The 22,928-nt window shown below is 37.7% G+C and overlaps 3 protein-coding genes across 4 annotated transcripts in view; 2 read left to right on the top strand and 1 right to left on the bottom strand.

The window, feature by feature from the left end:
• Positions 1 to 2,560, bottom strand: part of LOC306867763 (NLR family CARD domain-containing protein 3-like) — a 55,654-nt gene extending 53,094 nt beyond the window's left edge. For both annotated transcript variants that reach the window (XM_079413623.1, XM_079413622.1), the window contains exons 1-5: positions 2,488 to 2,560; positions 1,277 to 1,343; positions 1,093 to 1,197; positions 652 to 759; positions 93 to 153 (exon numbers count right to left, since the gene is read on the bottom strand). In XM_079413623.1, the coding sequence (XP_079269749.1) occupies positions 93 to 153; positions 652 to 759; positions 1,093 to 1,197; positions 1,277 to 1,335 (333 nt within the window). In that variant the 5' untranslated portion in view covers positions 1,336 to 1,343; positions 2,488 to 2,560. The remainder of the gene's footprint in view (positions 1 to 92; positions 154 to 651; positions 760 to 1,092; positions 1,198 to 1,276; positions 1,344 to 2,487) is intronic.
• Positions 2,561 to 10,117: 7,557 nt separating this feature from the next.
• atpv0e2 (ATPase H+ transporting V0 subunit e2) lies at positions 10,118 to 11,509 on the top strand. The gene is made up of 4 exons (XM_079412899.1): positions 10,118 to 10,264; positions 10,417 to 10,464; positions 10,715 to 10,814; positions 10,912 to 11,509. The coding sequence occupies exons 1-3, from the start codon at positions 10,161 to 10,163 to the stop codon at positions 10,806 to 10,808; spliced, it is 246 nt and encodes an 81-aa protein (XP_079269025.1). The 5' UTR covers positions 10,118 to 10,160; the 3' UTR covers positions 10,809 to 10,814; positions 10,912 to 11,509.
• Positions 11,510 to 12,030: 521 nt separating this feature from the next.
• On the top strand, positions 12,031 to 18,245 carry hoga1 (4-hydroxy-2-oxoglutarate aldolase 1). The gene is made up of 8 exons (XM_079412925.1): positions 12,031 to 12,570; positions 12,813 to 13,033; positions 13,251 to 13,379; positions 13,471 to 13,598; positions 13,769 to 13,903; positions 14,853 to 14,949; positions 17,129 to 17,262; positions 17,545 to 18,245. The coding sequence occupies exons 2-8, from the start codon at positions 12,832 to 12,834 to the stop codon at positions 17,692 to 17,694; spliced, it is 975 nt and encodes a 324-aa protein (XP_079269051.1). The 5' UTR covers positions 12,031 to 12,570; positions 12,813 to 12,831; the 3' UTR covers positions 17,695 to 18,245.
• The last annotated feature ends 4,683 nt before the right edge of the window (positions 18,246 to 22,928 follow it).

Below are 22,928 nucleotides of genomic sequence, written 5' to 3'. Positions count from 1 at the left end.
TTTCTCCATTTCTTAATACTTTTACCCAAAGGTTATCGTGTTGGGACGGACACACACACGCGCACACACACACACACACACACAAAACCAACCTTGAAAATGGAGTCTAAGTTCTTCTTTGCTGAATGTGATTCTGGTCCTTCATGTTTTTGACTGTAGTTGAATATACAAATATTGAATATTTTTGTAAATATGTATTAATGTATTTAATACACATCAGTAAATGTGTATTAAATACATTAATTTTTTAATATACACATACATATACTCAGTACACATAGTGTACTATTAGACAGACATACAGTTACCGATACACATTATACACAGTATGTAGTACACATTCTACGTTATATACACACAGTAATATGCGAAGATGCAGCAGATTATATATAAACCGGATGTGCAAATGTCATGGATGTGCATTGGATGGTATCCAGTGCTGGCAAAAAGATTGTTGTATTTGTGCAGTAGTGTACTGGTAGTCCAGTTTGAACTGTATGGAATTAAAGTGCAGTGCGTGGTATATTGTAAAGTGGGAGTGTGCTGTAGGGTGTATTAATTTCGACTGTTCATTAGCCTGATAGCCTGAGGAAAAAAGCTATCAGAATGAATATTATATAAATAGTTATTATACTGTAAACTAAATAACACCTCAGATCAGCAGATGAGTCTCCCGAGCTGAATTTAAGTGGAGGATTCATTGACCAGTCACTCTTCATGGACACACAGCTGGGTTCAGGAGATTCATTCTCACACAGACTGAAACACAACAGCAATAAAAACTGTTTCTGAAAATCCCACACTGCTCTGACAGAAACTCCTTTACTGTTTCAAACTCCCTTTAATGTTCATCTCTTTCACTTGAGGAGTCTGTTGTGTCTTCAGAGTTAAAAGATTAAAGTATTATTTTTCTATCAATAAAAGGAATCTGCCCCATGTGCCCTTTTCATTCATGCATTGTAGAATAAAATAGAGCAATACACACATATAGATACAGACAGACACAGAAACATCCAGCAGCTACAGAGACACTGGTGACAATGTCTATAACACACCACACCTGCAGTATATATGACACTCATAATATCTCACCTGTGCTCAACAGAAGAGTCTTCCTCTCTGCAGAGATCTGAAAGAGTTTTCCTCACAGACACATCGATGTGTTCAGATAAATCTGATTCACCCCCCTGAATCTGACTATAAATAAAAATGCTATTGTAGTATGCATTTATTGTTTCTGAACATTAAAAATGTGAAACATTTTCAGTTTTCTCACCTCTTGACTGTCTTTATCTGTGTGTCGTGTTCTTCAGAGAGATTCATTCTGGAGGCCATGGTTTCATCTAAAAGCAGATACAGATGTTGATCCACAGAGTGAGTTATGAATCATCTCAGCAGTTAACTTTCTCAAATCCACCTCTGTGTCATCAGTCAGTCCACAGTAGGGATGGGAAAATTCAACGGTTTATTAGTGGACGCGCTAACCTTTTAGGACCTATAGGACTTTGATATGACCTTCTTCCTCTTCTGATGTTTTATGGCTGTTTGATTCTATCTATTGTTAGATTCTATAAAACTAGATTCTATCTATTGTTCCTGTGTTTTTCAGGTGTTAAAATAATATTTCATGCACTCTTGATTGCCTTGACCCATTTCCTAACAATACTTTTAAAGAAATATTATCAACTCCCAGCCATCCTAATTCTTGAATTAATTGAAATCTATTTTCAGTTGAATTTGAATTATAAATAGCATTACCAGCTTTACTTTCAGTAGGCCCTACTGTAACTTATAGTACTGTAAGTGAAGCTGGTAATGCTGCGACTTGTTTGTCTATATTACTAATTGCAAAATGATGGACAATGATTCACATTTCCCGTGATAATAACATAATTTTATCAAAAGAGCTTCCTTTTTTTCGTTTTCTTTCTTACTGCATTAAAGATTAAATGGTTCTATTTCCGCGCAGGGAAAAAAGCAGTTTAGGACAGTGGTTCGTAGCTCTGCTTCAGCTGTGTGATACCCTCACGGGGGGTGACATGTCAGAAATTCATCCGACCATCCGACTGCCTGTCAGGAGAGGCTAATCGCTTCTCATTTCCCCTGTACACCGAGCAAACACTGCACGACAAACGACACACGAGAAAGCTGAAATTCGGCCCGACAAAAAAAAAAAGAGTCGCACGAGCCAGAATTCGGCTCAAAATTGCACAGCCCTGCTTAATAGAGGTGAATCGTATCGCATCGCTAGCTGCTTCATATGTATCTTTAATGTATCGTATCGTCGGCTATGCATCTACATGCGTAGGCCTATCGCATCTGCCTCTGTAATGAGATGCACACATGAAAAACTATTTCATCCTGACATTATTTACACAGAATCACATTACTACTTTCAAAATATCTGATCCTGCTGCTGTACTTCACTTTAAATCAGTCTGGATTGATTTTGGCTATCAAAGATGATTGTGAAATCGTGATACTCACAGTGTTTTTGTCTCTTAATGTAGTTTACTTCCTCATATAACAAAACAGATCCTGCTGTAATAGTTTCACTTTCTCTGTCAGCTTCCTCATCTCTTGCTCCTCTTCATGATACGAGAGGAATATTTTAACAGTGTCAAGAATGCAGTTATTTTCTTTAGTAATGTGAGAAGCAATAAAAGCAATAATAATCTGGTTATAAGTTAATAAAAACATAACTTTTTCAAAGAGTTATATAAATCAAACCTATAAAAACCAGGATATAAGTGTAGTAAAAAGGATGATGGTTACTCTTTACAGATCCCCATCTGCTACTAACACTGTTTACAATATAACACAGACTTTACACTGAACTACAACAAAATCCAAATGAATTACCAGAAACAAGTTTATTTTAATACAGTACCATTTTTAATACAGTCTCAATAGTCTCTCAATGCAGCACCTACTTAACTACAGTATACAGTCCTTGCTAAAGTAACTGATAAGATGGATTGTGGACTAAACTATATCATCTTATCTTCTGTTGCTGTCAAATATTGTAAGAAAAATTACTTTCATGACTCGTAACTTTTGCAAAATCGGCAATGTTTCTCTATTCTGTGCAGTCTAAGAGCTGTATGTCAGAAGATTCAAGATTCAAGAGTTTTATTTGTCACATACACAATTATACAGGGTATAACCAGCAGTGAAATGTAGGTCAGGTCCACTCCAAGGACAGTGCAATTATAAAGTATACAAATATTAAGAAAAAGAAAGTAGAAAAAAAATTTAAGAAAATAAAAGATAAAAAATATAAATATAAATGTGCAGGTCAGTATGTTGTTGACATAAATATTAATATAACAGGAATGTGCAAAAAAATTTGCAAAAAAGTTGTACAGGGTATTTAAATAGCAGCAATATGAGGAAGAAAAAAATTATGAATAGCTTATTGATATGGTGATATTTACATGGAGTCAAGTGATGTTATGACACAGAGTTAGAGTTTAGGAGCCTGATGGCCTGGGGAAGAAGCTCCTCCTAAGTCTCTCAGTTTTTGCCATCAGGCTACGGAAGCGCTTACCAGATGGAAGCAAAGTGAATAGACGGTTACCAGGGTGATTAGAGTCCTTGATGATTTTGACAGCTCTATTTTTGCAGCGTTTGAGGTAGATGTCCTGCAGAGAGGGGAGTCAGACCCTGAGATGCGCTCAGCTTAAGCGCACAACTCTCTGTAGTGCTTTGCAGTCCTGATTGGAGCTGTTTCCATACCACACTGAGATGCACTGAGTCAATACACTTTCTGTGTTCCCTGAATAGAAAGTTTTCAGGATTGCTGGTGAGACCCTGAATTTCCTCAGCTGTCGCAGATGGTACAGTCTTTGCCTGGCTTTCTTAACCTGTGTTTGGATGTGTGTAGTCCAAGTCAGGTTCTCGGAGATGTTTACGCCGAGGTACTTGAAGCTACTCACCCTCTCCACACTGATCATAAGAGGAGAGTAGGGCTGCTGCTGTCTCTTCCTAAAGTCCACGATCAGCTCTTTAGTTTTGCTCACATTCAGAGAGAGACAGTCGTCCTGGCATCATGATGTGAGTCTCTCTACCTCGTCCAAGTATGCGGTCTCATCGTTGTTGGAGATGAGGCCCAGAACCACAGTATCATCAGCGAATTTGATAATGGATGTGGAGCGGTGAGAGGACACGCAGTCATGCGTGTAGAGAGAGTAGAGCAGGGGACTCAGGACCAGGGGCGTAGCCATCATTTCAAAAGTGGGGGGGGGACGGAATGTCTAGTGTTATACCTGTTCTTTTTTTTCAGTTAACCCTTGTCTAATTGACAGGTTTTATTTTAAATCATACATTTTTGCTTAATATGCTTTATGATTATATTGTTGTATATGATTATAAAACAGAAGGAAAGAAAGAGAGAAAAAAAAGAAAGAAATACAACCGCTTGTCACTGGGACAGTACCATTAAAAGGACATCTTTGTACCTTATTTACCCCAAAAAGTTTCATAGTTGTACATTATGGTACATATTGGTACTCTATATGTGCACCTTTATACCTTTATGAGTATGTTACAAAGATGTCCTTATAAGGGTACTATTGTTTACATATTTCAGATTGTATTTTGTGTGTGTTGTATGTACAGTACATGGCACACAGTAATGGATACTTGCACATTCACATACTCCTTTATTCTGTTCTGTTCTATTATACATTAGTCTGATTAGTGTATGTTAAAAGACATATCTTATCATAGACAATGCTGTAAATAATCTTTACCTCTGAAGCCTCACTGAAACTTTCTTCCTCATCCACTCTCACTTCTGAATTCACTTCTGCCTCTGTCTACAGCAAATAAAGCAGTGTTTGAAACATGTACATACAGGGAATAGTGACATACAGAAGAACATAACTAATTAAGTACACTGCTGGACAATAACCAATCATTTGTATACTAAATTATTTTTTTAACACTTATGGGGAACACATATTCACTATTAACTATGACTTTTGCCTCAATAAACTCTTCATTTACTGCTTATTAACAGCTTGTAAGGTAGTCGTTGTAGTTGTTAAATTTAGGATTATGGGATGCAGAATATGATCTTAAAGAATACAGAATTAATATGTGCTTAAGTACTAATAAACAACCAATATGCAAGCTAATAATTACCTACTGTAGTTAAAAATGATAGCTGAGAAGTTGTTCATCATACTAATGTTATTTTTTACTTTTCTATATTTGACTAATTATGTGTTTTCTATGATTGGTCCATATATAATCCTACAAACGCTTGTGTATTAATAGATTTTATACAATGTAAAAACAGCCAGGTGTTAAAAGACACTCAGTTCTTCTCTTACTCAGTATCAGTTCTTCTCAGCTGTGGAGTTTGTTTTTCTTGTGTGTCGTCCTGATTCTGTCCTAACAAACCTAGGCTGACTGTTTCTTGTTCATCCTTGACAACACATAAAAACGTCAAATTAGTGCAATAATGACAGAGCATCCCTAAATGAAGATCGATCCTGTATCAGATCAGTGCTTGCATACTTGATGTATAGTATTGGCAGAGTGTCAAAATGCTGCAAACGCTGTAAAATCTCAGTTCAACATTATCTTTATTCTTATTTGAAGGGTTCTGATAATAAACATACGTGTCAAAATAAAAGACGTTACAAAAGAGTTACGGAAAAATACACTGAAAATAAATAAGTGCGTGTTTGTCCAGACAGCTTTTTTTCCCTCCATATAATGAACATCAAAACTTGCTAATTATTCAACAAGAGCAATAGACAGAGTCACTCAACATTATACAACACTATTCGGATCCCACATGACAACTTACGCTGCTTGACTTCTTCGTAAAAAAAGAGTGAAGAGTTTCTTGCCGCGTTGAACTCATCTCGACCTCTAATGAATGATGGAGACAGCGCGGCGGCGGGCGCGAGACTGGCATGTCGTGACGTCACAAACTGAGTGACTGATTGCCATGGAAACGTAAACATCATGTATATCTTGTCTCTTTGAATTTAAAATTATTCTGCATTTATATACATTGCTCTATTAAACCTCAACATGTCGAGAACACAACTGTCCAATGAAAAAGTGCGGGGGACGAATTTACTTTTTATAAAAAGTGGGGGGGACACGTCCCCCGCGTAATCTACGCCCCTGCTCAGGACACAGCCCTGTGGGGCTCCTATGTTCAGGGTGATGGAGTTTGAGGTGAACTGGCCAACTTTCACCACTTGAGGTCTGCCGGTGAGGAAGTCTTGAATCCAGTCACAGAGTGAGGAGTTTAGGCTGAGGTCTGTGAGTTTAGAGGCCAGCTTGATGGGGACTATAGTGTTGAAAGCTGAGCTATAGTCAATGAATAGAAGCCTTACATAATTCCCATTGTTGCTGTCCAAGTGTGTGAGGGAAGAGTGGAGGACGTGAGAGATGGCATCGTCAGTGGATCTATTGGGCGATAGGCAAACTGAAGAGGGTCCAGAGTATCAGGGATGGAGGAGCAAATGTGGCTCTTTACAAGTCTCTCAAAAACCTTCATGACTATAGATGTGAGGGCAACTGGGCGATAGTCATTCAGGCAAGAGGGATAATGATGGATTTTTTTGAATGAGGTGGGAACCACGGAGGTAGCAAGGGACTCATTAAAGATGGACGTGAACAAACCAGCGAGCTGATCAGCACAGGACCTCAGATCACGGCCGGTTATCCCAACAGGTCCGGCTGCTTTCCTGACGTTCACTTTCTTTAGCGCCCTCCGAACCTCATCCTCCGATACGGTGATTACAGGATTTCTTCCTGTTCCTCTAAATAGTTAAAACCCATTTTCCACAAGTTTTCATTAGGGTCTTAACAAACATTCTATAACATTAAATTTGAATAAAATTAAAACTAAAAGAATTTAAAATCACATGAGCCAATATTTTATTCACAATAGAACATAGAGAACATAACACATGTTTAAACAAAGAAATTTTTCAATTTCATCCACTAAATAAGCTTCAAATTTGATGCCTGCTATAAGTCTCAAAAAAGTTGGCACAGGAACAACAAAGGGCTGACAAAACAAGAAGATTCAGCTGGGAGAACATCTAACTACTAATTAAGTTAGTTGACATCAGGTCTGTAACATGATTAGCTATAAAAGGGATGTCTTAGAGAGGCAGAGTCTCTCAGCAGTAAAGATGGACAGAGGCTCTCCAATCTGTGAAAAAGTGTGTAAAAAGATTACGGAATACTTTAAAAACATCTCATCATCTACAGTACATAACACCATCAAAAGATTCAGAGAAACTGGAGAAATCTCTGTGCGTAAGGAACAAGGCCAAAGACATTTGTTGGATGCCCGTGGTCTTCGGGCCCTCAGACGACACTCGATCACTCATCGGCATGATTCTGTCATTGACATTACTAAATGGGCCCAGGAATACTTCCAGAAACCACTGTTGCTAAACAAAACCCGCCGTTCAAGTGGAAAAGTGTTCTATGGTCAGACAAGCCCAAATTTGACATTCTTGTTGTAAATCACGGATGCCGTGTCCTCCGGGCTAAAGAGGTGGGAGACCTTCCCGCGTGTCATCAGCGTTTAGTTCAAAAGCAACATCTCTGATGGTACGGGGGTGTATATGTGCATACGGTATGGGCAGCTTGCATGTTTTGGAAGGCACTATGAATGCTGAAATGTATAGAAAGGTTTTAGAGCAACATATGCTCCCTTCCAGACGATGTGTATTTCAGGGAAGGCCTTGTGTATTTCAGCAGGACAATGGAAAACCTCATACTGCAGCTATTACAACAGCATGGCTTCGTAGTAGAAGAGTCTGGGTGCTGAATTGACCTGCCTGCAGTCCAGATCTTTCACCTATAGAGAACATTTGGTGCATCATTAAACAAAAAATTACATCAAAGACGACCATGAACTCTTCAGCAGCTGGAAACCTATATCAGGCAAGAATGAGACCAAAATCCAACACCAAAACTCCAGAAACTCATAACCTCGATGCCCAGACGTCTTCAAACTCTTTTGAAAAGAAGAGGAGATGCTACACCATGGTAAACATGCCCCCGTCCCAACTATCTTGAGACCTGTAACCTGTAAATAAGCTCATTTTGTGTATAAAATTGTAAAATTTCTCAGTTTAAACATTTGTTATGTTATCTATATTCTATTGTGAATAAATATTGGCTCATGTGATTTGAAATTCTTTTAGTTTTAATTTTATACAAATTTTAAACATGTCCCAACATTTCTGGAATTTGGGTTGTAAAACAACACCCTTTTTACCTTGTCAAGATAAATCGCTTAGGAGCCATTCTTGTCTACACTTGCTCCAGCGTCGAAACACTGGTGGACTGATGACAGCTCACAGGATAACTTGATTTGAGAAAGGGGTAATGATTTATGGGGATTTAAAAAAAAAAGCACTGGGTGGATTTTTATCATTATAGGGTGATTGTGTTCATACACTGACAACATACATTTATGTTCAAACAACATGCAAAGCATCCAATGACCCCTTTAACTATTAACACACTGGTTTATTGCACGTGGTTATTCTTCTTGTTATTTCTCTACAGCGGCTAATGAACCGGAAGTCCCACACGGTCACAGAAAACGCCTTACTTCTGCATTGAAAAACAAGGTGGATATGTTTTTAACATTATAAAAGCTCTATACGCCAAAGATAGTCTACTACAAGCTAGTCAGTGTATTCAGTAAGTGCGATGTATTATGAGTTGCTTCAGAGGCATAAGGCCTTGAAACTATTACATACAACACCAATAAAACAATGAGATGACATAAAAAAGTACTTTTAAAAGCAAGTTTGTATTTTTACTTAAAAGTATGGAGCAATGGCGTAATATTTGTGCAGCAGTGTCTATACTTTTACTCAAGTAATGGAGTTGTGTACTTTGTCCACCTCTGGTTTCATCAGGGTTGAAGAACTTTGCAGTAAAGTAGATATCCAGGAAAAGTTATAGATTTGGTTATAGAATTGAGCGCCGGTGATCTTTAGGAGAACTATGTGAAGTTGAAATAATAAATCGAGGGATCAAGACCTGATTATTGTTCTGAAGATGACAAACAAAGCTTTTCTTTTACTAATATTTTTGACCAAATTTTCTATTCAGCAAGTATTTCAACAAAAGACTTTATGGTTTATTAACTGAAGTAAAATTGTCCATTGACAATATTGGAGACTTTTGAGCTCCCCAAGGATCACATATGTAATGAGGAACAGGGAACTTACCTAAAGTAATTAACAACTTTTGCACTTCTTTTGTAATTTTACATAAACACACATTTTATGTTATTTTATTCTGGGGAAAATAAACATTTTGATGAATTGTCCAGTAGATGGCTGCAGTGATCCACACATGCTGCTCACTATAGCCTGCATGCAGACGAAGTTAGTTATATTAAAATAACATAACAATAAATATAAAATAGAGGAAAGATAAAATAAATAAAACAGGGTAAATACATTTAAAAAGATATTAATCGTAATAATAATGCTCAAACAATAGGCTAATTGGTTTTATTAAGGACCAACTTTCTGGAATCACAAAATGAATCTCAGTAGATTGGTGTAATTTGTTAACACCTAGTTTGATTGTAAAAGTGCTTCAACATAATTACAGTAGAATTAGTAGTGGAAATATCTTATTATTAATAATTACGGGGTTTCACTGGAAATAATACATTGCTTAAATAGTAACTGATGACTGATGAAGATATTTAGAATTCATAGGCAACTGATTTTATTTATTTATTTATAACATCCATATCAAGACACAAACTTATATATGGGCTGCAGAAATAATATTAAAACAATATATCTAAATAAGTAAAAATAAAAAAGCCTTTATTTCTATTAAACAGTGTAGTATAAAATATAGGAGCTTTCATTGTAAATTCAGAAGCATTACATACAAGAATACTTTTAGGAAGGGTGGTTTAGCATTTGAGTGACAGATTATTGCGTCAATGTAACGAGAAGGGGTTCATTTTGAGTGACAGCTCCATTCCACCAATAGCGACCAGACTCAGAATAGCAGCGGTCCAATCAGGAGCAGGTGGGCGTGACCGAAGGATTAGTGAGAGATCTTGCTGTACTGAACTGGACGCTCATATCTTTATATTATATTGTCCAGAATAACGCAGTCGTGTCGCAATGGTGTCGCACTCGCTGGCTTTACCGATGATCTGCTTCACCACGCTGTGGGGTCTGGTCGGGGTTGTCGCCCCGTTTTTTGTACCGAAAGGACCAAACAGAGGGTGAGGACTGATGCTGGAATAAAGGCCCAGCGATGCATCCATCCTTCATCCATCTTTAAACGCATCCGCTCTTCTACAGTATAACCTGTGTCATTTATATGTTATTGCAATTTGCATTCGCGTTTATTTTTGATTTAACTCTTTAATTACAGTGTCATCATAACCAGTTTGGTGCTGACCGCCGTTTGCTGCTATTTATTGTGAGTATAATCAAACATTTTGGGAAAATACTGCCACATATGTTGCAAATACCCCTTTTTGTTATTCATGTTTTGGGTAATAGGAATAAAAAAATAAACCGTGCATGGTAATATAGAATATCACATTTACAAATGTGCTGTTTACAGTGCATTTTTGCTGTTATTTGTTTGTTGATGCTATAAAATACTTAAAAGTGTTTATTATACAGTTTATTTTGAATATTCAGTACTGTATTCATATCCATTACAGCTGGTTAGTAGCCATACTGGCCCAAGCAAATCCTCTATTTGGACCTCAGCTGAAAAACGAGACCATTTGGTATCTGCGCTACTTCTGGGAGTAGATGGAGGTAAACTGGTGTTCATATCAGCTCATTTGATGAAACCTGGGTTTATGAGGATTCAGTAATGATTGAGATGTTTATGATTGATTCTCATGTCTTGCAGGTGTCATTTGGAAGATTCTGAATCTCATCAGGCTTTTTTCTTTTAGATGTCATTATTACAATCAGTAAAACACACAAAATAGTGAAGGATCGACTCCAAGAGAACAACATTTGTGTGATCAAACAAGTTGCAAACATTACACAAGTTTTTTTTCAATTACAAAAAGCATGATTCCGCTTTTGTTTAAACATAAACATGTTACTTAACATAATGCAACATAATGATTAGAACATTTTGAGATAGTATACAGAATAGTATTCTACAAATGTACAAAGAAATGTTATAGTGATATTCATGTGATCGTTAAAGAATTATAAGAAGATGAATTTGTGTGCTTTGGATGTCTGGGAGTTGAGTATATGAGTAAATGTTTTAGTTTTGCATCAAGGCACAGGTTTGTCTGTTTTAGTCTATTTAATATGATGTTGTCCTCACTTGCATGTGACACTGTATCCATGTTTACCTGATGAAATTATTTGTATATTTATTATTGTTTTTATTTGTAAATGTGATTGATATTCTGTTGATGTTTTGTCATCGTGTGAAGATTTTGAAGCTGTGTCGTATAAAATAAAATGAGTGAATTTCTGTGACCGCTATGATGGGTTGGCTTTAAAACCTGCTGTATATGACCTCCTGCGCTCTCACAGACACAATATAGGACGTAGTGTGCATAATCTGTGAATATTTGACTTATGAATTCATGTCAGGCCCGAGGGTTAATATCAACGAGGAACCATACAACCAGAAGCAAATGCACATGGCTCATTTGAAAGGTTTGCATGGATAGAGCAGAAAAAGTGTTCAAAATCATGAATTAACTAAAAAACATCTTGACTACAAAAGTATCAGCTATTAATACTTTGTCTGAAAGCAAAAGCAAAAAGACCTTGACATCTGCTGATTCATCTGTATTTTGTGTGTAAGGTTGATTAATTGTGACCTGTTTGGAAGAACAGAAAAACATGTTTTACATGAAGTGCACACAAAACTATTTTGAGTATTTATAGTTTAGTTTAGGAAGACCGACTCGGTTTAGGATGTTCGCAGTGCTTTAAGAGTGGGCGGAGCCCGGCAAAACTCCGATTCTATGATTGGTCGACATTTCTGTATAGGATTATGGGTAATGTAGTTCTTCAACAGAAATAGCACATTTAAACGTGGTTTTAAATCACATAACGTGGAATGACTGCTTCTGCTAAAGTATATATACTTTATAAACAACCACGAAGCTCATGGTACATCTGTTTTTACAAGCTTATATTTAGTCATTCAAAGTCAATTCCCTTATGGAGAAAATGAAAGGGATTTTTTTACTTCCGGAAGCAGAATATTGCACTTTATAGGCGAGCCTAACAAGTCTCTGTTGACATATCTCAAAACAATTATTTATATATGACATAACGCTTCAAGAAGGTTTCCAAGCAGCGTCGGGAACATAGTTAATATTGAAAAGCTTAAACTTAGGACTCGTGGTGTTGCATGTGGACTTTAGTCAGTGAAGTGCACGAGAAAGTTCATTATACACAAGCAGGACGGTTTCTCTTCAGATACAACTACAGAATCATAATAAACACTTCTACATTGAGCTGTGACACTACTTGTCAAGTTTTCTGACAGAGTAAATAAGGACTTTCTGCGGACATCTGCAGTATCCAGGTATGCAAAACCGTTATATGCGTTATATCTCATATTTATTGAGCCAGATCATTTCAGATTTGGCCTAAATGCCATGTGAATACTTGTGAGGTTCATAAACATCTTTGTTTCTAATAGCAAGCGTCCCCAAACGTTGTCAGTGTTTAGAGGTGATAAGTGTGTTGATTATTAACTGCATGGCAGCTTTAGACTATACCAGAGTTCACATTTTCCTTTCACCACATCTGTTTTCTTTTCTACAGACGGATCACAACCAGCCGCATGTTTGCAATAAGAAGCTCCAGTCTTCTGTGCAGAAGATCAGCTGCTTGCACATGGAGAAATACAAGTCAAAGTGCTGGGAAGAGGCTGGATATAAGTGGCATTTATCCTCCCATTGCCACTCCATTCACACAGAGTGAAGATGTGGATTACCAAAGACTTGATGACAATCTTAAGAAGTACACCAACTTACCTTTCAGAGGTGACAAACACGCAATACACTATGCAGCAGAAACCACAATGACATGTTATGAATGTAAAACATACAACATTTAATATGTGCTGTAATATAGATTTTGTGTGACCCAGCTTTATGCTGATAATAGTTAACAGATGTCAGCCGTTAAGGTTAAAGTCCTCTTTTGCAGTGCACCGTCTAGTGGACGTATTGAAGGACTCACTGTTGATTGCATTGGCAGGTCTTGTAGTGCAGGGCTCTAATGGGGAATATCCATTCCTGACACCGGAGGAGAGGGTTGAGGTGGTGAAGAGAGTCAAACAGGCGCTGCCACAACACAAGTTACTCATGGCTGGATCTGGCTGTGAATGTACGTCTCTCTTGGGTATTTATTTATATATGCCAGATGTCCTTTACACACTAGATAACATTTGTTTTGTTTTCTTTGTCTATTCTTTTAGCCACCAGAGCCACGATCCAAATGAGCCAGCAAATGGCAGACGCCGGTGCTGACTGTTTGTTAGTGGTAACACCTTGTTTTTACCGCGGTCGAATGGATAGCCGAGCTCTTATAAACCACTACGCTAAGGTAGTCTTGATTAATTGTATTTTTGTATTTAATCAAAGACTGTTCTCTCCATTATGATCAAATGGAACTGTGGACATTATGCATATCGCTGCGCTCATTTGCATTTTACTTAGTTAAATCGTGGTTCACACTTTGTCTTATTAAAATGCATTGTTTTCTTCAATTCCAAGGTGGCAGATTCCAGTTCAGTGCCAGTTGTGTTGTACAGCGTGCCAGCCAACACGGGTCTCGACCTGCCTGTGGATGCAATAATTCAACTTTCTCAACATCCAAATATTGTCGGCCTCAAAGACAGTGGTGGAGATGTAAGAGCTGCTGTAATACATATTTAATATAGGGTTTTATATATATATGTATGTGTGTATGTGTGTGTGTGTGTGTGTGTGTGTGTATATATTAGTGCTATCAAATGATTAATCGCATCCAAAATAAGTTTTTGTTTACATAATCTATGCATGTCTACTGTGTAGATTTATTATGTATATATAAATACACAAATACAGTATATTTGGAAAATATTTACGTTTATACATTTATATATTCATATTCTTATATTTTATATTATTTATAAATATATTTAATATATAAACAGATCACATTTTTGTTAAGTATATTCATGTATGTGTTTGTATTTATACATCCATAATAAATATACACAGTATACAGGTTATGTAAACAAAACTTTTATTTTGGATGGGATTAATAGTTTGACAGCACTATTATATGTAAAAGAGAAGTAATATAAATATGACTACAATCTTAGCAGATTACAATTGAAAATGAAATCCTTTTTAATTAATTTTTTTAATGAATGCATTAAGTCTTTGTGTCATTTATTTGTTCTTCTATTCTGCTATTGACATTGGACAGTTTGAATTCAGCTGATCTGCTTTGAAAGTCATTAATTCAGTTTTTCTCCAGGAGTTGCTTTTCATTTTAAATACTATCAATTAATAATTTTAAATACTATTCAAGGGAAAATAGATTTGACTTTCTCCTTCGGTCACTTGAAGTCTGTTTATTTCCTGTGGACATTGTTTCTTTTTCTTAAAAAGTAATCACTGTATTCAAAGTTAAAGGCATTGTGCTATTATAAATTGCCTACTTCTGTAACCAAATTAGGCGTAAAAATAATGCATAATTGTATTTCAGTTTGTTTGTTTTTTTTCCTGTTTACAGTCTCCGTTATATTTCTGTCTCTTTTTTCACTCCCTTTTATCACCTTAAAACACTTTAATATTTGATAATTGACAGATCACCAGAATAGCTCTGATTGTGATGAAAACCAGATCGCAGGATTTCCAGGTTCTTGCGGGATCTGCTGGTTTCCTCATGGCTGCATACACTGTCGGTGAGAATCAGCTTTTAATCATCTTTACACCATCTAATATTTGTCAAAGTGTTATTCCTCTTATATTCATGCAGCTTGCCATACAATATTTATTTATTGTTTTAAATAATCAGTATAAGTAATAAGTTAAATAATCATTCTAATATTAGATTAGATTCAACTTTATTGTCATTGCACATGTAAGGTACAGGGCAACGAAATAATATATATAATATATTATAATATATACCATTTGTACTTTAAAAATGAAAAACTTTTTTGCTTTATAGTAGGCAGCAGAGTTGTGGGAGTTTTGATGTAGATCTATTTAATGTCACAATGCAAAAAATATTTAAATGGACCTTAAAAATAGGCTTTATTTTTACTGAAGGTTAATTATGACCTACGTTGGAGACACTGCAGTTGATTTGTTTGTCTGTACAAACTGTTTCAAATTCCTCAAAATACAGAAAGTGCATTAAGAGTAATCATTTAAACGTGACAAGCTGAACATCTCAAACAATTTGTGACCATAATAAAAATCAAGCAAATTGATGCCGTTCACCTTGAAGGGTAGCTGATTAATGCACATTGGCAGAAATAACAGTGGAAAGACAAACATGTCAGTCCTAATACAACATCCACCTAATGAATCAAAGTCGCCTTAATATCTGTCAGAAAGACTGGGGGTGGCGAGTCGCTAGGCCATTATCATGAGCATAGGTGGTGTCAGGCTGTCAATCAAACTGTTGTTTATGTGGGAGGGGTCTGTAGTGTGTCAGTCACATAGTGAATGAAAGTTAGCAGTATTGAATTTCTAAATGTTTTTACATGGTTATTTTGGACTGTTGGTTGCATGCATATCTTACCGATATGATATTAAATTAATAGTTCACCCACAAATAAAAATTTGCTGAAAATGTGCTCACGCTCAGGCTTCATCCAAGATGTAGATGAGTTTGTTTCTTCATCAGATTTGGAGAAATCTAGCATTACATCACTTGCTCACCAATGGATGTGAATGGGTGCCGTCAGAATGAGAGTCTAAACAGCTGATAAAAACATCACAATAATCCACACCACTCCAGTCCATCAGTTAATGCGTTGTAAACCAAACAGCTGTGTGTTTGTAAGAAACAAATCCGTCAATAAGACGTTTTAATTTTAATTTGATGCTTTTTGTCAAAATTCAAGTTCGTAATCCATAATATAGCTTTCTCCAGTGAAAAGGTCATCTTGTCTGGATCAGAAGTGAGAAATACACAGATCAAACACATTTTTTCCTAGTTTTTCCACTTACAAGTGAAAATAGTCCAAACAAATATTTGTGACCCTGGAGCACAAAAGCAGTCATGAGTAACACGGGTATATTTGCAGCAGTAGCCAACAATACATTGTATGTCAAAATTATACATTTTTCTTTTATGCCAAAAATCATTAGAATATTAAGTAAAGATCATTTAATCTTTAAGATTACAAGATTAAAATTGTTTTTACTTTTTTCTCAAAATATTACGACTTTAATCTCGTAATCTTCCATTTATTTTTTTAACGTGCACTAAAATGCTGTTGTAATTATGGATTATGGACTTGAATTTTGACAAAAGCAACAGTTTAAAGTTAAAAAGTCTTAATGATGGATTTGTTTTTTGTTAGTTTTTTTACAAACATGGCTTCAAACCATTGCTTCCAGCTGAAAGGGGAGTCCATAATAGCGCTTTCTCCAGTGAAAACGTGGTCTGGTCTGAATCAGGAGAGAAATCTGCACAGATCAAACAGTCCAAAACAGCTCTAAACAAATGGGTGGATTTTGATGTGAGAGACAACAGATGGACTTATTCACTGGAAGAAGCGTTATAATGGATTATGGACAGTTTAAAGATTAAAAACGTCTTAATGATGGATTTATTTCTTACAAACACACAGCTTTTCTCTTCACAATACATTAACTGATGGAGTGGTGTGGATTATTGTGATGTTTTTATCAGTGTTTAGACTCTCATTCTGACGGCACCCATTCACTGCAGAGCATTCATTGCTGAGACATTGATGTATATGCTACATTTCTCCAAACCTGATGAAGAAACAAACTCATCTACATCTTAAATGGCCTAAGGGTGAGGACATTTTCAGCCAAATATTTTTTCAATTTTTGGGTGAACTATTCCTTTAAGAGCCGATTTTACTCTGTTTGTTATAGGGGCCGTGGGAGGCGTGTGCGCCCTGGCAAACGTCCTGGGTCAGCAGGTGTGTGATCTAGCACAGCTGTGTGTTTCAGGACGCTGGGACGAGGCCAGAGAGCTCCAATATCGCCTCATCGAACCCAACACAGCAGTGAGCATCACATCACCATGGCAACGCCGCACATTTACTGCTATATAGGCATGATAAACATTGGAAGCAACCCTTCCCCCAAGAGCTGCTGAACATGAGCTTTGCTTCAAAGGCCATGAGAAAGATTCACAGCTTTTGAAAAAAATAAAAATATAACTGGCTGATCTAAAAGGTTTGATCAGAGTGAACAGACTCTAAATGATGCTTTTGACCTTGTGTAAAAGAGAATCTATGATTGATTTCGACTATTCATTAAATGTCCCTCCCCCCCCTTTTTTATAGGTAACTCGGCAGTATGGCGTTCCCGCTTTGAAACAAGCAATGGAGTGGTTTGGATATCACGGCGGTGTGTGCCGGCCCCCGCTGCAGCCTTTATCAAAGGCAGATTTAGAGCAGCTTCAAGTCAAATTCTCCTCCAATGGATGGCTGTAGAAGCAGGAAGGCCAACGGAATCAAAGCGTTACAGTACTAAGGTGTTCTAAAACAGAATGTTGTGTTATCATTAATTCAAGCTGATTTTTAAAGAGATTTTCATCATAATGTTGCATAAAAATATCATTTTCAAGCTACAGCAGTGTGTGGGATTCATCTTTTTATATTAAAAAAATATTTCAGTATAACCAGTATTCTTGTACATTACATCTTATTCTTGTTTTGAAGTTAGCAAAAACAATACGTCCTGTATTTTAGTACAGTATGTATTATATTTGAGTAAAAGGAAAAAACACTTTAAAATATACTGTTTTTTTAATATTCTCATTTTGAAAATATTATATTCTTAAGTAAAATAAAATGCTTTCAGTATTTTAAAACTACAATATTATTATTGTATTAATATTATTATTACTTTACTTTATCTTCTGTAGGATCATGGGAAAATATGATTATAGACTATATTGGCCATGTTCAACCAAAGAAAAATTAATCAAACAATAATTATTTTGAACATATTTGAATAAAAGGAAACAATGATTGTGATATTTTGAAAGTGAATTTGTTAAATGCTTGCTTTGAAAACAAAATATTTTTAAGATTTTGAAAGGACAATATTATATTGTTTTAAAGGAAACAAGATGCTTTCAATATTTTGAAAGTACAATATTATTATAATCACAATTATTATTTTTATCCTTTTCCAACCTGCTTATCCTCTGTATTATTTATAGTTTTTTTTTTTTTTAAGTAAAATAATACTTGTAAATAATATTTGAAACTACAATATTTATTACATTCTTGTTTTGAAGTAAAGTGTTTTAAAAGGATATATATATATTTTTTTCAATAATGCATGCGGGATCAATTTCAAGTGCGACCACAAGTAGGCGCTTTACACCACACAGGAGTGTTTAAATTGTTTGCTGAGATGCAAACCTGTGATCTCTTTTAAAACGGATAAAAAGCATTGGTATATGAGTCATGCATTTCCAGAGAGTAGATTGTTGCGGAATGAGGAAAAAAAAAAACAATGCTACATTTTCTAACTCTTGCTGGGAGCAAAATGACAAGAAACTCTAGACAGAGAGCAGTCATTATCTTCTCTCTACCTCATTCTCAGTCTATTTAGAGTGCTGTCGCTCTGACATTTCAGCTTTTTCTCTCTGAAGTTCTCATTTGACTTGTCCTTGTTGCCAAACCTTCGATGAACTATTTTTCTTCTCACATCTCACAACCACTTCTGCAGTACGGGTGCTCACCCAAGGCAATGCACTGACCTCACAGTAGTTATTGTGTGAGACAACCCGCTACCCTCTCAGTCATTAACGCAGTGGTTCTGTTGAGAAATGTTTTAAAGGTATTCATATCATTCTTCCATAGACTTGACCCTTGTGTGTCTCCTGTGCTTTCAGCCCAAACCTTTGGCACTCCTCTACTGCGCGAGGTTGCTCGATTCCCACATGATGAACTAGTGCCCTAGGCAAACTCTCTTTTCTTATGGCATCCACTAACATTTAGACGTCAATTAAACTTAAACACGAGTTTGCAAATATGCTCGACAGTCCATTCTCTGTTGCAAACCTCTTACTGGCCATGTACACACACTGTCAGAAAAAAGGTAGCCTGGAATACCTTATTTACCCCTAAAGGTTGAATATAAGCACCTTAAAGGTACATATTAGTACCTAAATGATACATATTTGTACCTTTTGAAAAGGTACCAGCCCAGTGACAGCTTTTGTACCTTGTTTTCTGAGAGTGCACTGCAAAGTTTTTGGAGTGAAAACCTGAAACTTGTATATGACCAAAAGCGTGAATCGCTGTGATTCGCTGTGCGACAGAAAAGAGAATATAACAGTTTTCGTTAAAAAAGTGCAATGCGTTTGTGTAAGAAAAATGTCCATATTTAAAACGTTATAAACTGTAATCTATACTCACCGGCCACTTTATTAGGTACAACTTCTTCAATTGCTTGGTAACACAAATTGCTAATCAGCCAATCACATGGCAGCAACTCAATGCATTTAGGCATCTAGATGTGGTGAAGATGACTTGCTGAAGTTCAATCCGAGCATCAGAATGGGGAAGAAAGGGGATGTAAGTGACTTTGAACGTGGAATGGTTGTTGGTGCCAGACGGGCTGGTCTGAGTATTTCAAAAACTGCTGATCTACTGGGATTTTCACACACAACCATCTCTAGGGTTTACAGAGAATGGTCCGAAAAAGAGAAAATATCCAGTGAGCGGATACACAAGTCACAAGTTGTGTGACGAAAATGCCTTGTTGATGTCAGAGGTCAGAGGAGAATGGGCAGACTGGTTAGAGATGATAGAAAGGCAACAGTAACTCAAATAACCACTCGTTGCAACCAAGGTATGCAGAATCAGAATGAACTTTATTGGCCAAGTGTGTTTACACATACAAGAATTTGTTGTAGTGACAGAAGCTCCACAGTGCAACAGAAAGACAGCAACATGACAGGACACAGATAATAAAAGAATAATATCCAAATAGGCAATGTACGAAGCAGCAAAAACACAATATATAATATAAACAATTATGTATGTACAGGTCAAGTATGTGCAAATTAGAAATGAGAAAATAAAATAAGTGAGTGTGGTAATTGGATAATGTATTATAGTTGTGTGCTCCACGTTTATTGTTGAGTGTTCATGAGATGGATTGCCTGAGGGAAGAAACTGTTTCTGTGTCTGGTCGTTCTGGTGCTCAGAGCTCTGTAGCGTCGACCAGACGGTAACAGTTCAAAGAGGGAGTGTGCTGGATGTGAGGGGTCCAGAGTGATTTTACCAGCCCTTTTGCTCACTCTGGATAAGTACAGTTCTTGGAGAGTGGGAAGGGTTGTACCAATGATTCGCTCAGCAGTCCGGACTACTCTCCGTAGTCTTCTAAGGTCAGATTTGATAGCTGAGCTGAACCAGACAGTTATTGAGGTGCAGAGGATGGATTCAATGATGGCAGAGTAGAACTGTTTCAGAAAGTCCTGTGGCAGGTTGAACTTCCTCAGCTGGCGAAGAAAGTACAACCTCTGCTGGGCCTTTCTTACAATGGAGTCTATGTGATTGTCCCACTTCAGATCCTGAGAGATGGTGGTGCCCAGGAATCTGAATGACTCCACTGCAGTCACAGTGCTGTTCATGATGGTGAGTGGGGGGAGAGCAGGGGTCCACAATCATCTCCACAGTTTTGAGCGTGTTAAGCTCCAGGTTGTTAAGACTGCACCAGACAGCCAGCTCCTTAACCTCCTGTCTGTAAGCAGACTTGTCACCATCCTGGATGAGTCCGATCAGTGTGGTGTCGTCTGCAAACTTCAGGAGCTTGACAGAGGCGTCTTTAGATGTGCAGTCGTTGGTGTAGAGGGAGAAGAGCAGTGGGGAGAGTACGCAGCCCTGAGGAGCTCCAGTGCTGATGGTACGAGTGCTGGATGTGAATTTACCAAGCTTTACTAACTGCTGTCTGTCTGTCAGGAAGCTGTTGATCCACTGGCAGACGGAGGTGGGGACGGAGAGCTGAGTTAGTTTATTTTGAAGGGTTTCCGTGGTGATGGTGTTAAAAGCAGAGCTGAAGTCCACAAACAGGATCCTCACATAAGTCCCTGGTCTGTCCAGATGCTGCAGGATGAAGTGCAGTCCCATGTTGACTGCATCATCCACAGACCTGTTTGCTCTGTAGGCAAACTGCAGGGGGTCCAGTAAGGGACCAGTGATGTCCTTCAGATGAGCCAAAACCAGTCTTTCAAATGATTTCATGGCTACAGACGTTAGAGCCACAGGTCTGTAGTCAATAAGTCCAGTAATTTTGGGTTTCATTGGGACGGGGACGTTTGAAGCATGAGGGGACTTCACACAGCTCCAGTGATCTATTGAAGATCTGTGTGAAGATGGGGGCCAGCTGGTCAGCACAGGATTTCAGACAGGCTGGTGACACACCATCTGGAACAGGTGCTTTCCTTCTTTTGTTCTTTCTGAAGACCTGGCATACATAATCTTCGCTGATTTGAATAGTAGGTGTGGGGAAGAGGAGGGTTGCTGGAGGTGTTAATGGTTGTGTGGAGAGGTGATCTGGGCGGGTGTGGGGTGTTTTTTCAAAACGACAATAAAACTTGTTCAAGTCGTCTGCCAGGTGTTGATTCTCCAGAGTGCTGGGAGATGGTGACTTGTAACTGGTGATATCCTTCATGCCTTTCCACACTGAAGCAGGATCACTGGGAGATAATTTTTTCCTTAGCTTGCCAGAATAATTCCTCTTTGCCACTCTGATCTCCTTTACCAGTGTGTATTTGGCCTGTTTGTACAAGACTTTATCCCCCTTTCTGTAAGCATCTTCTTTGGCCTGACGGAGCTGTCTGAGTTTTGCAGTGAACCATGGTTTGTCATTGTTGTAGAATAGATGAGTCCTGTTAGGAATGCACATGTCCTCACAGAAACTGATATAAGATGTTACAGTCTCTGTGAGCTCGTCCAGATCGATGGCAGCGGCTTCAAAAACAGTCCAATCAGTGAGAGAGAAACAGGCTTGTAAGTCCCACTCTGTTTCATTAGTCCATCTTTTAACAGATCTTAATACAGGCTTTGCAGATTTAAGTTTCTGCCTGTAGGACGGAATAAGATGAACCAATCAGTGATCAGAGAGTCCTAAAGCTGCTCGTGGAACAGAGTGATATGCGTCCTTTATTGTTGTGTAACAGTGATCCAATATATTACTGTCTCTGGTGGGACATGTGACGTGCTGTCTGTATTTTGGCAGTTCGTGGGAGAGATTTGCTTTATTAAAGTCCCCGAGAATGATTAAAACAGAGTCCGGGTGTTGTTGTTCACTCTCTGTGATCAGATCAGTGAGTTTCTGTAGAGCTGTGCTCACGTGCGCTTGCGGTGGAATGTAAACACTCACGAGAATGAACGAGCAGAACTCCCGCGGCGAGTAGAACGGCTTGCAGTTAATGAAGAGCGTTTCTAGATCTGAGCAGCACATCTTCTTTAACACAGTTACATCTGTACACCACCTCTCACTGATGTAAAAGCACGTCCCGCCGCCGCGCAATTTCCCCGTTGATTCTGCGTCCTGATCTGCTCTGATCAGCTGGTAATTAGGCAGATGAATTTACTCTCTCCTCTGCGCTTCCGCATTCATCACTTCTCACCAGGGCTTACGCTACGCCTACGTCATCCGCTGGACGCCACTCTCTCGTGAACACGAATACGACAGTTAGTGG

Source organism: Barbus barbus (genome assembly GCF_936440315.1).
Source record: "Barbus barbus genome assembly, chromosome: 49".
NCBI classification, from domain to species: Eukaryota; Metazoa; Chordata; class Actinopteri; order Cypriniformes; family Cyprinidae; genus Barbus; species Barbus barbus.
Note: the sequence above shows the minus strand (reverse complement) of the source record. Positions and strands in the feature narration are given on the sequence as shown.

Excerpts from the sequence above, each read along its gene's own strand:
- atpv0e2 (XM_079412899.1), top strand. The coding sequence starts at position 10,161 with ATGGTGTCGCACTCGCTGGCTTTACCGATGATCTGCTTCACCACGCTG. Across the intron at positions 10,265-10,416 it reads CCGAAAGGACCAAACAGAGG|TGTCATCATAACCAGTTTGG; the intron begins GTGAGGACTGAT and ends CTTTAATTACAG. Across the intron at positions 10,465-10,714 it reads GCCGTTTGCTGCTATTTATT|CTGGTTAGTAGCCATACTGG; the intron begins GTGAGTATAATC and ends TATCCATTACAG.
- hoga1 (XM_079412925.1), top strand. The coding sequence starts at position 12,832 with ATGTTTGCAATAAGAAGCTCCAGTCTTCTGTGCAGAAGATCAGCTGCT. Across the intron at positions 13,599-13,768 it reads TTATAAACCACTACGCTAAG|GTGGCAGATTCCAGTTCAGT; the intron begins GTAGTCTTGATT and ends TTCAATTCCAAG. Across the intron at positions 17,263-17,544 it reads TCATCGAACCCAACACAGCA|GTAACTCGGCAGTATGGCGT; the intron begins GTGAGCATCACA and ends CCTTTTTTATAG.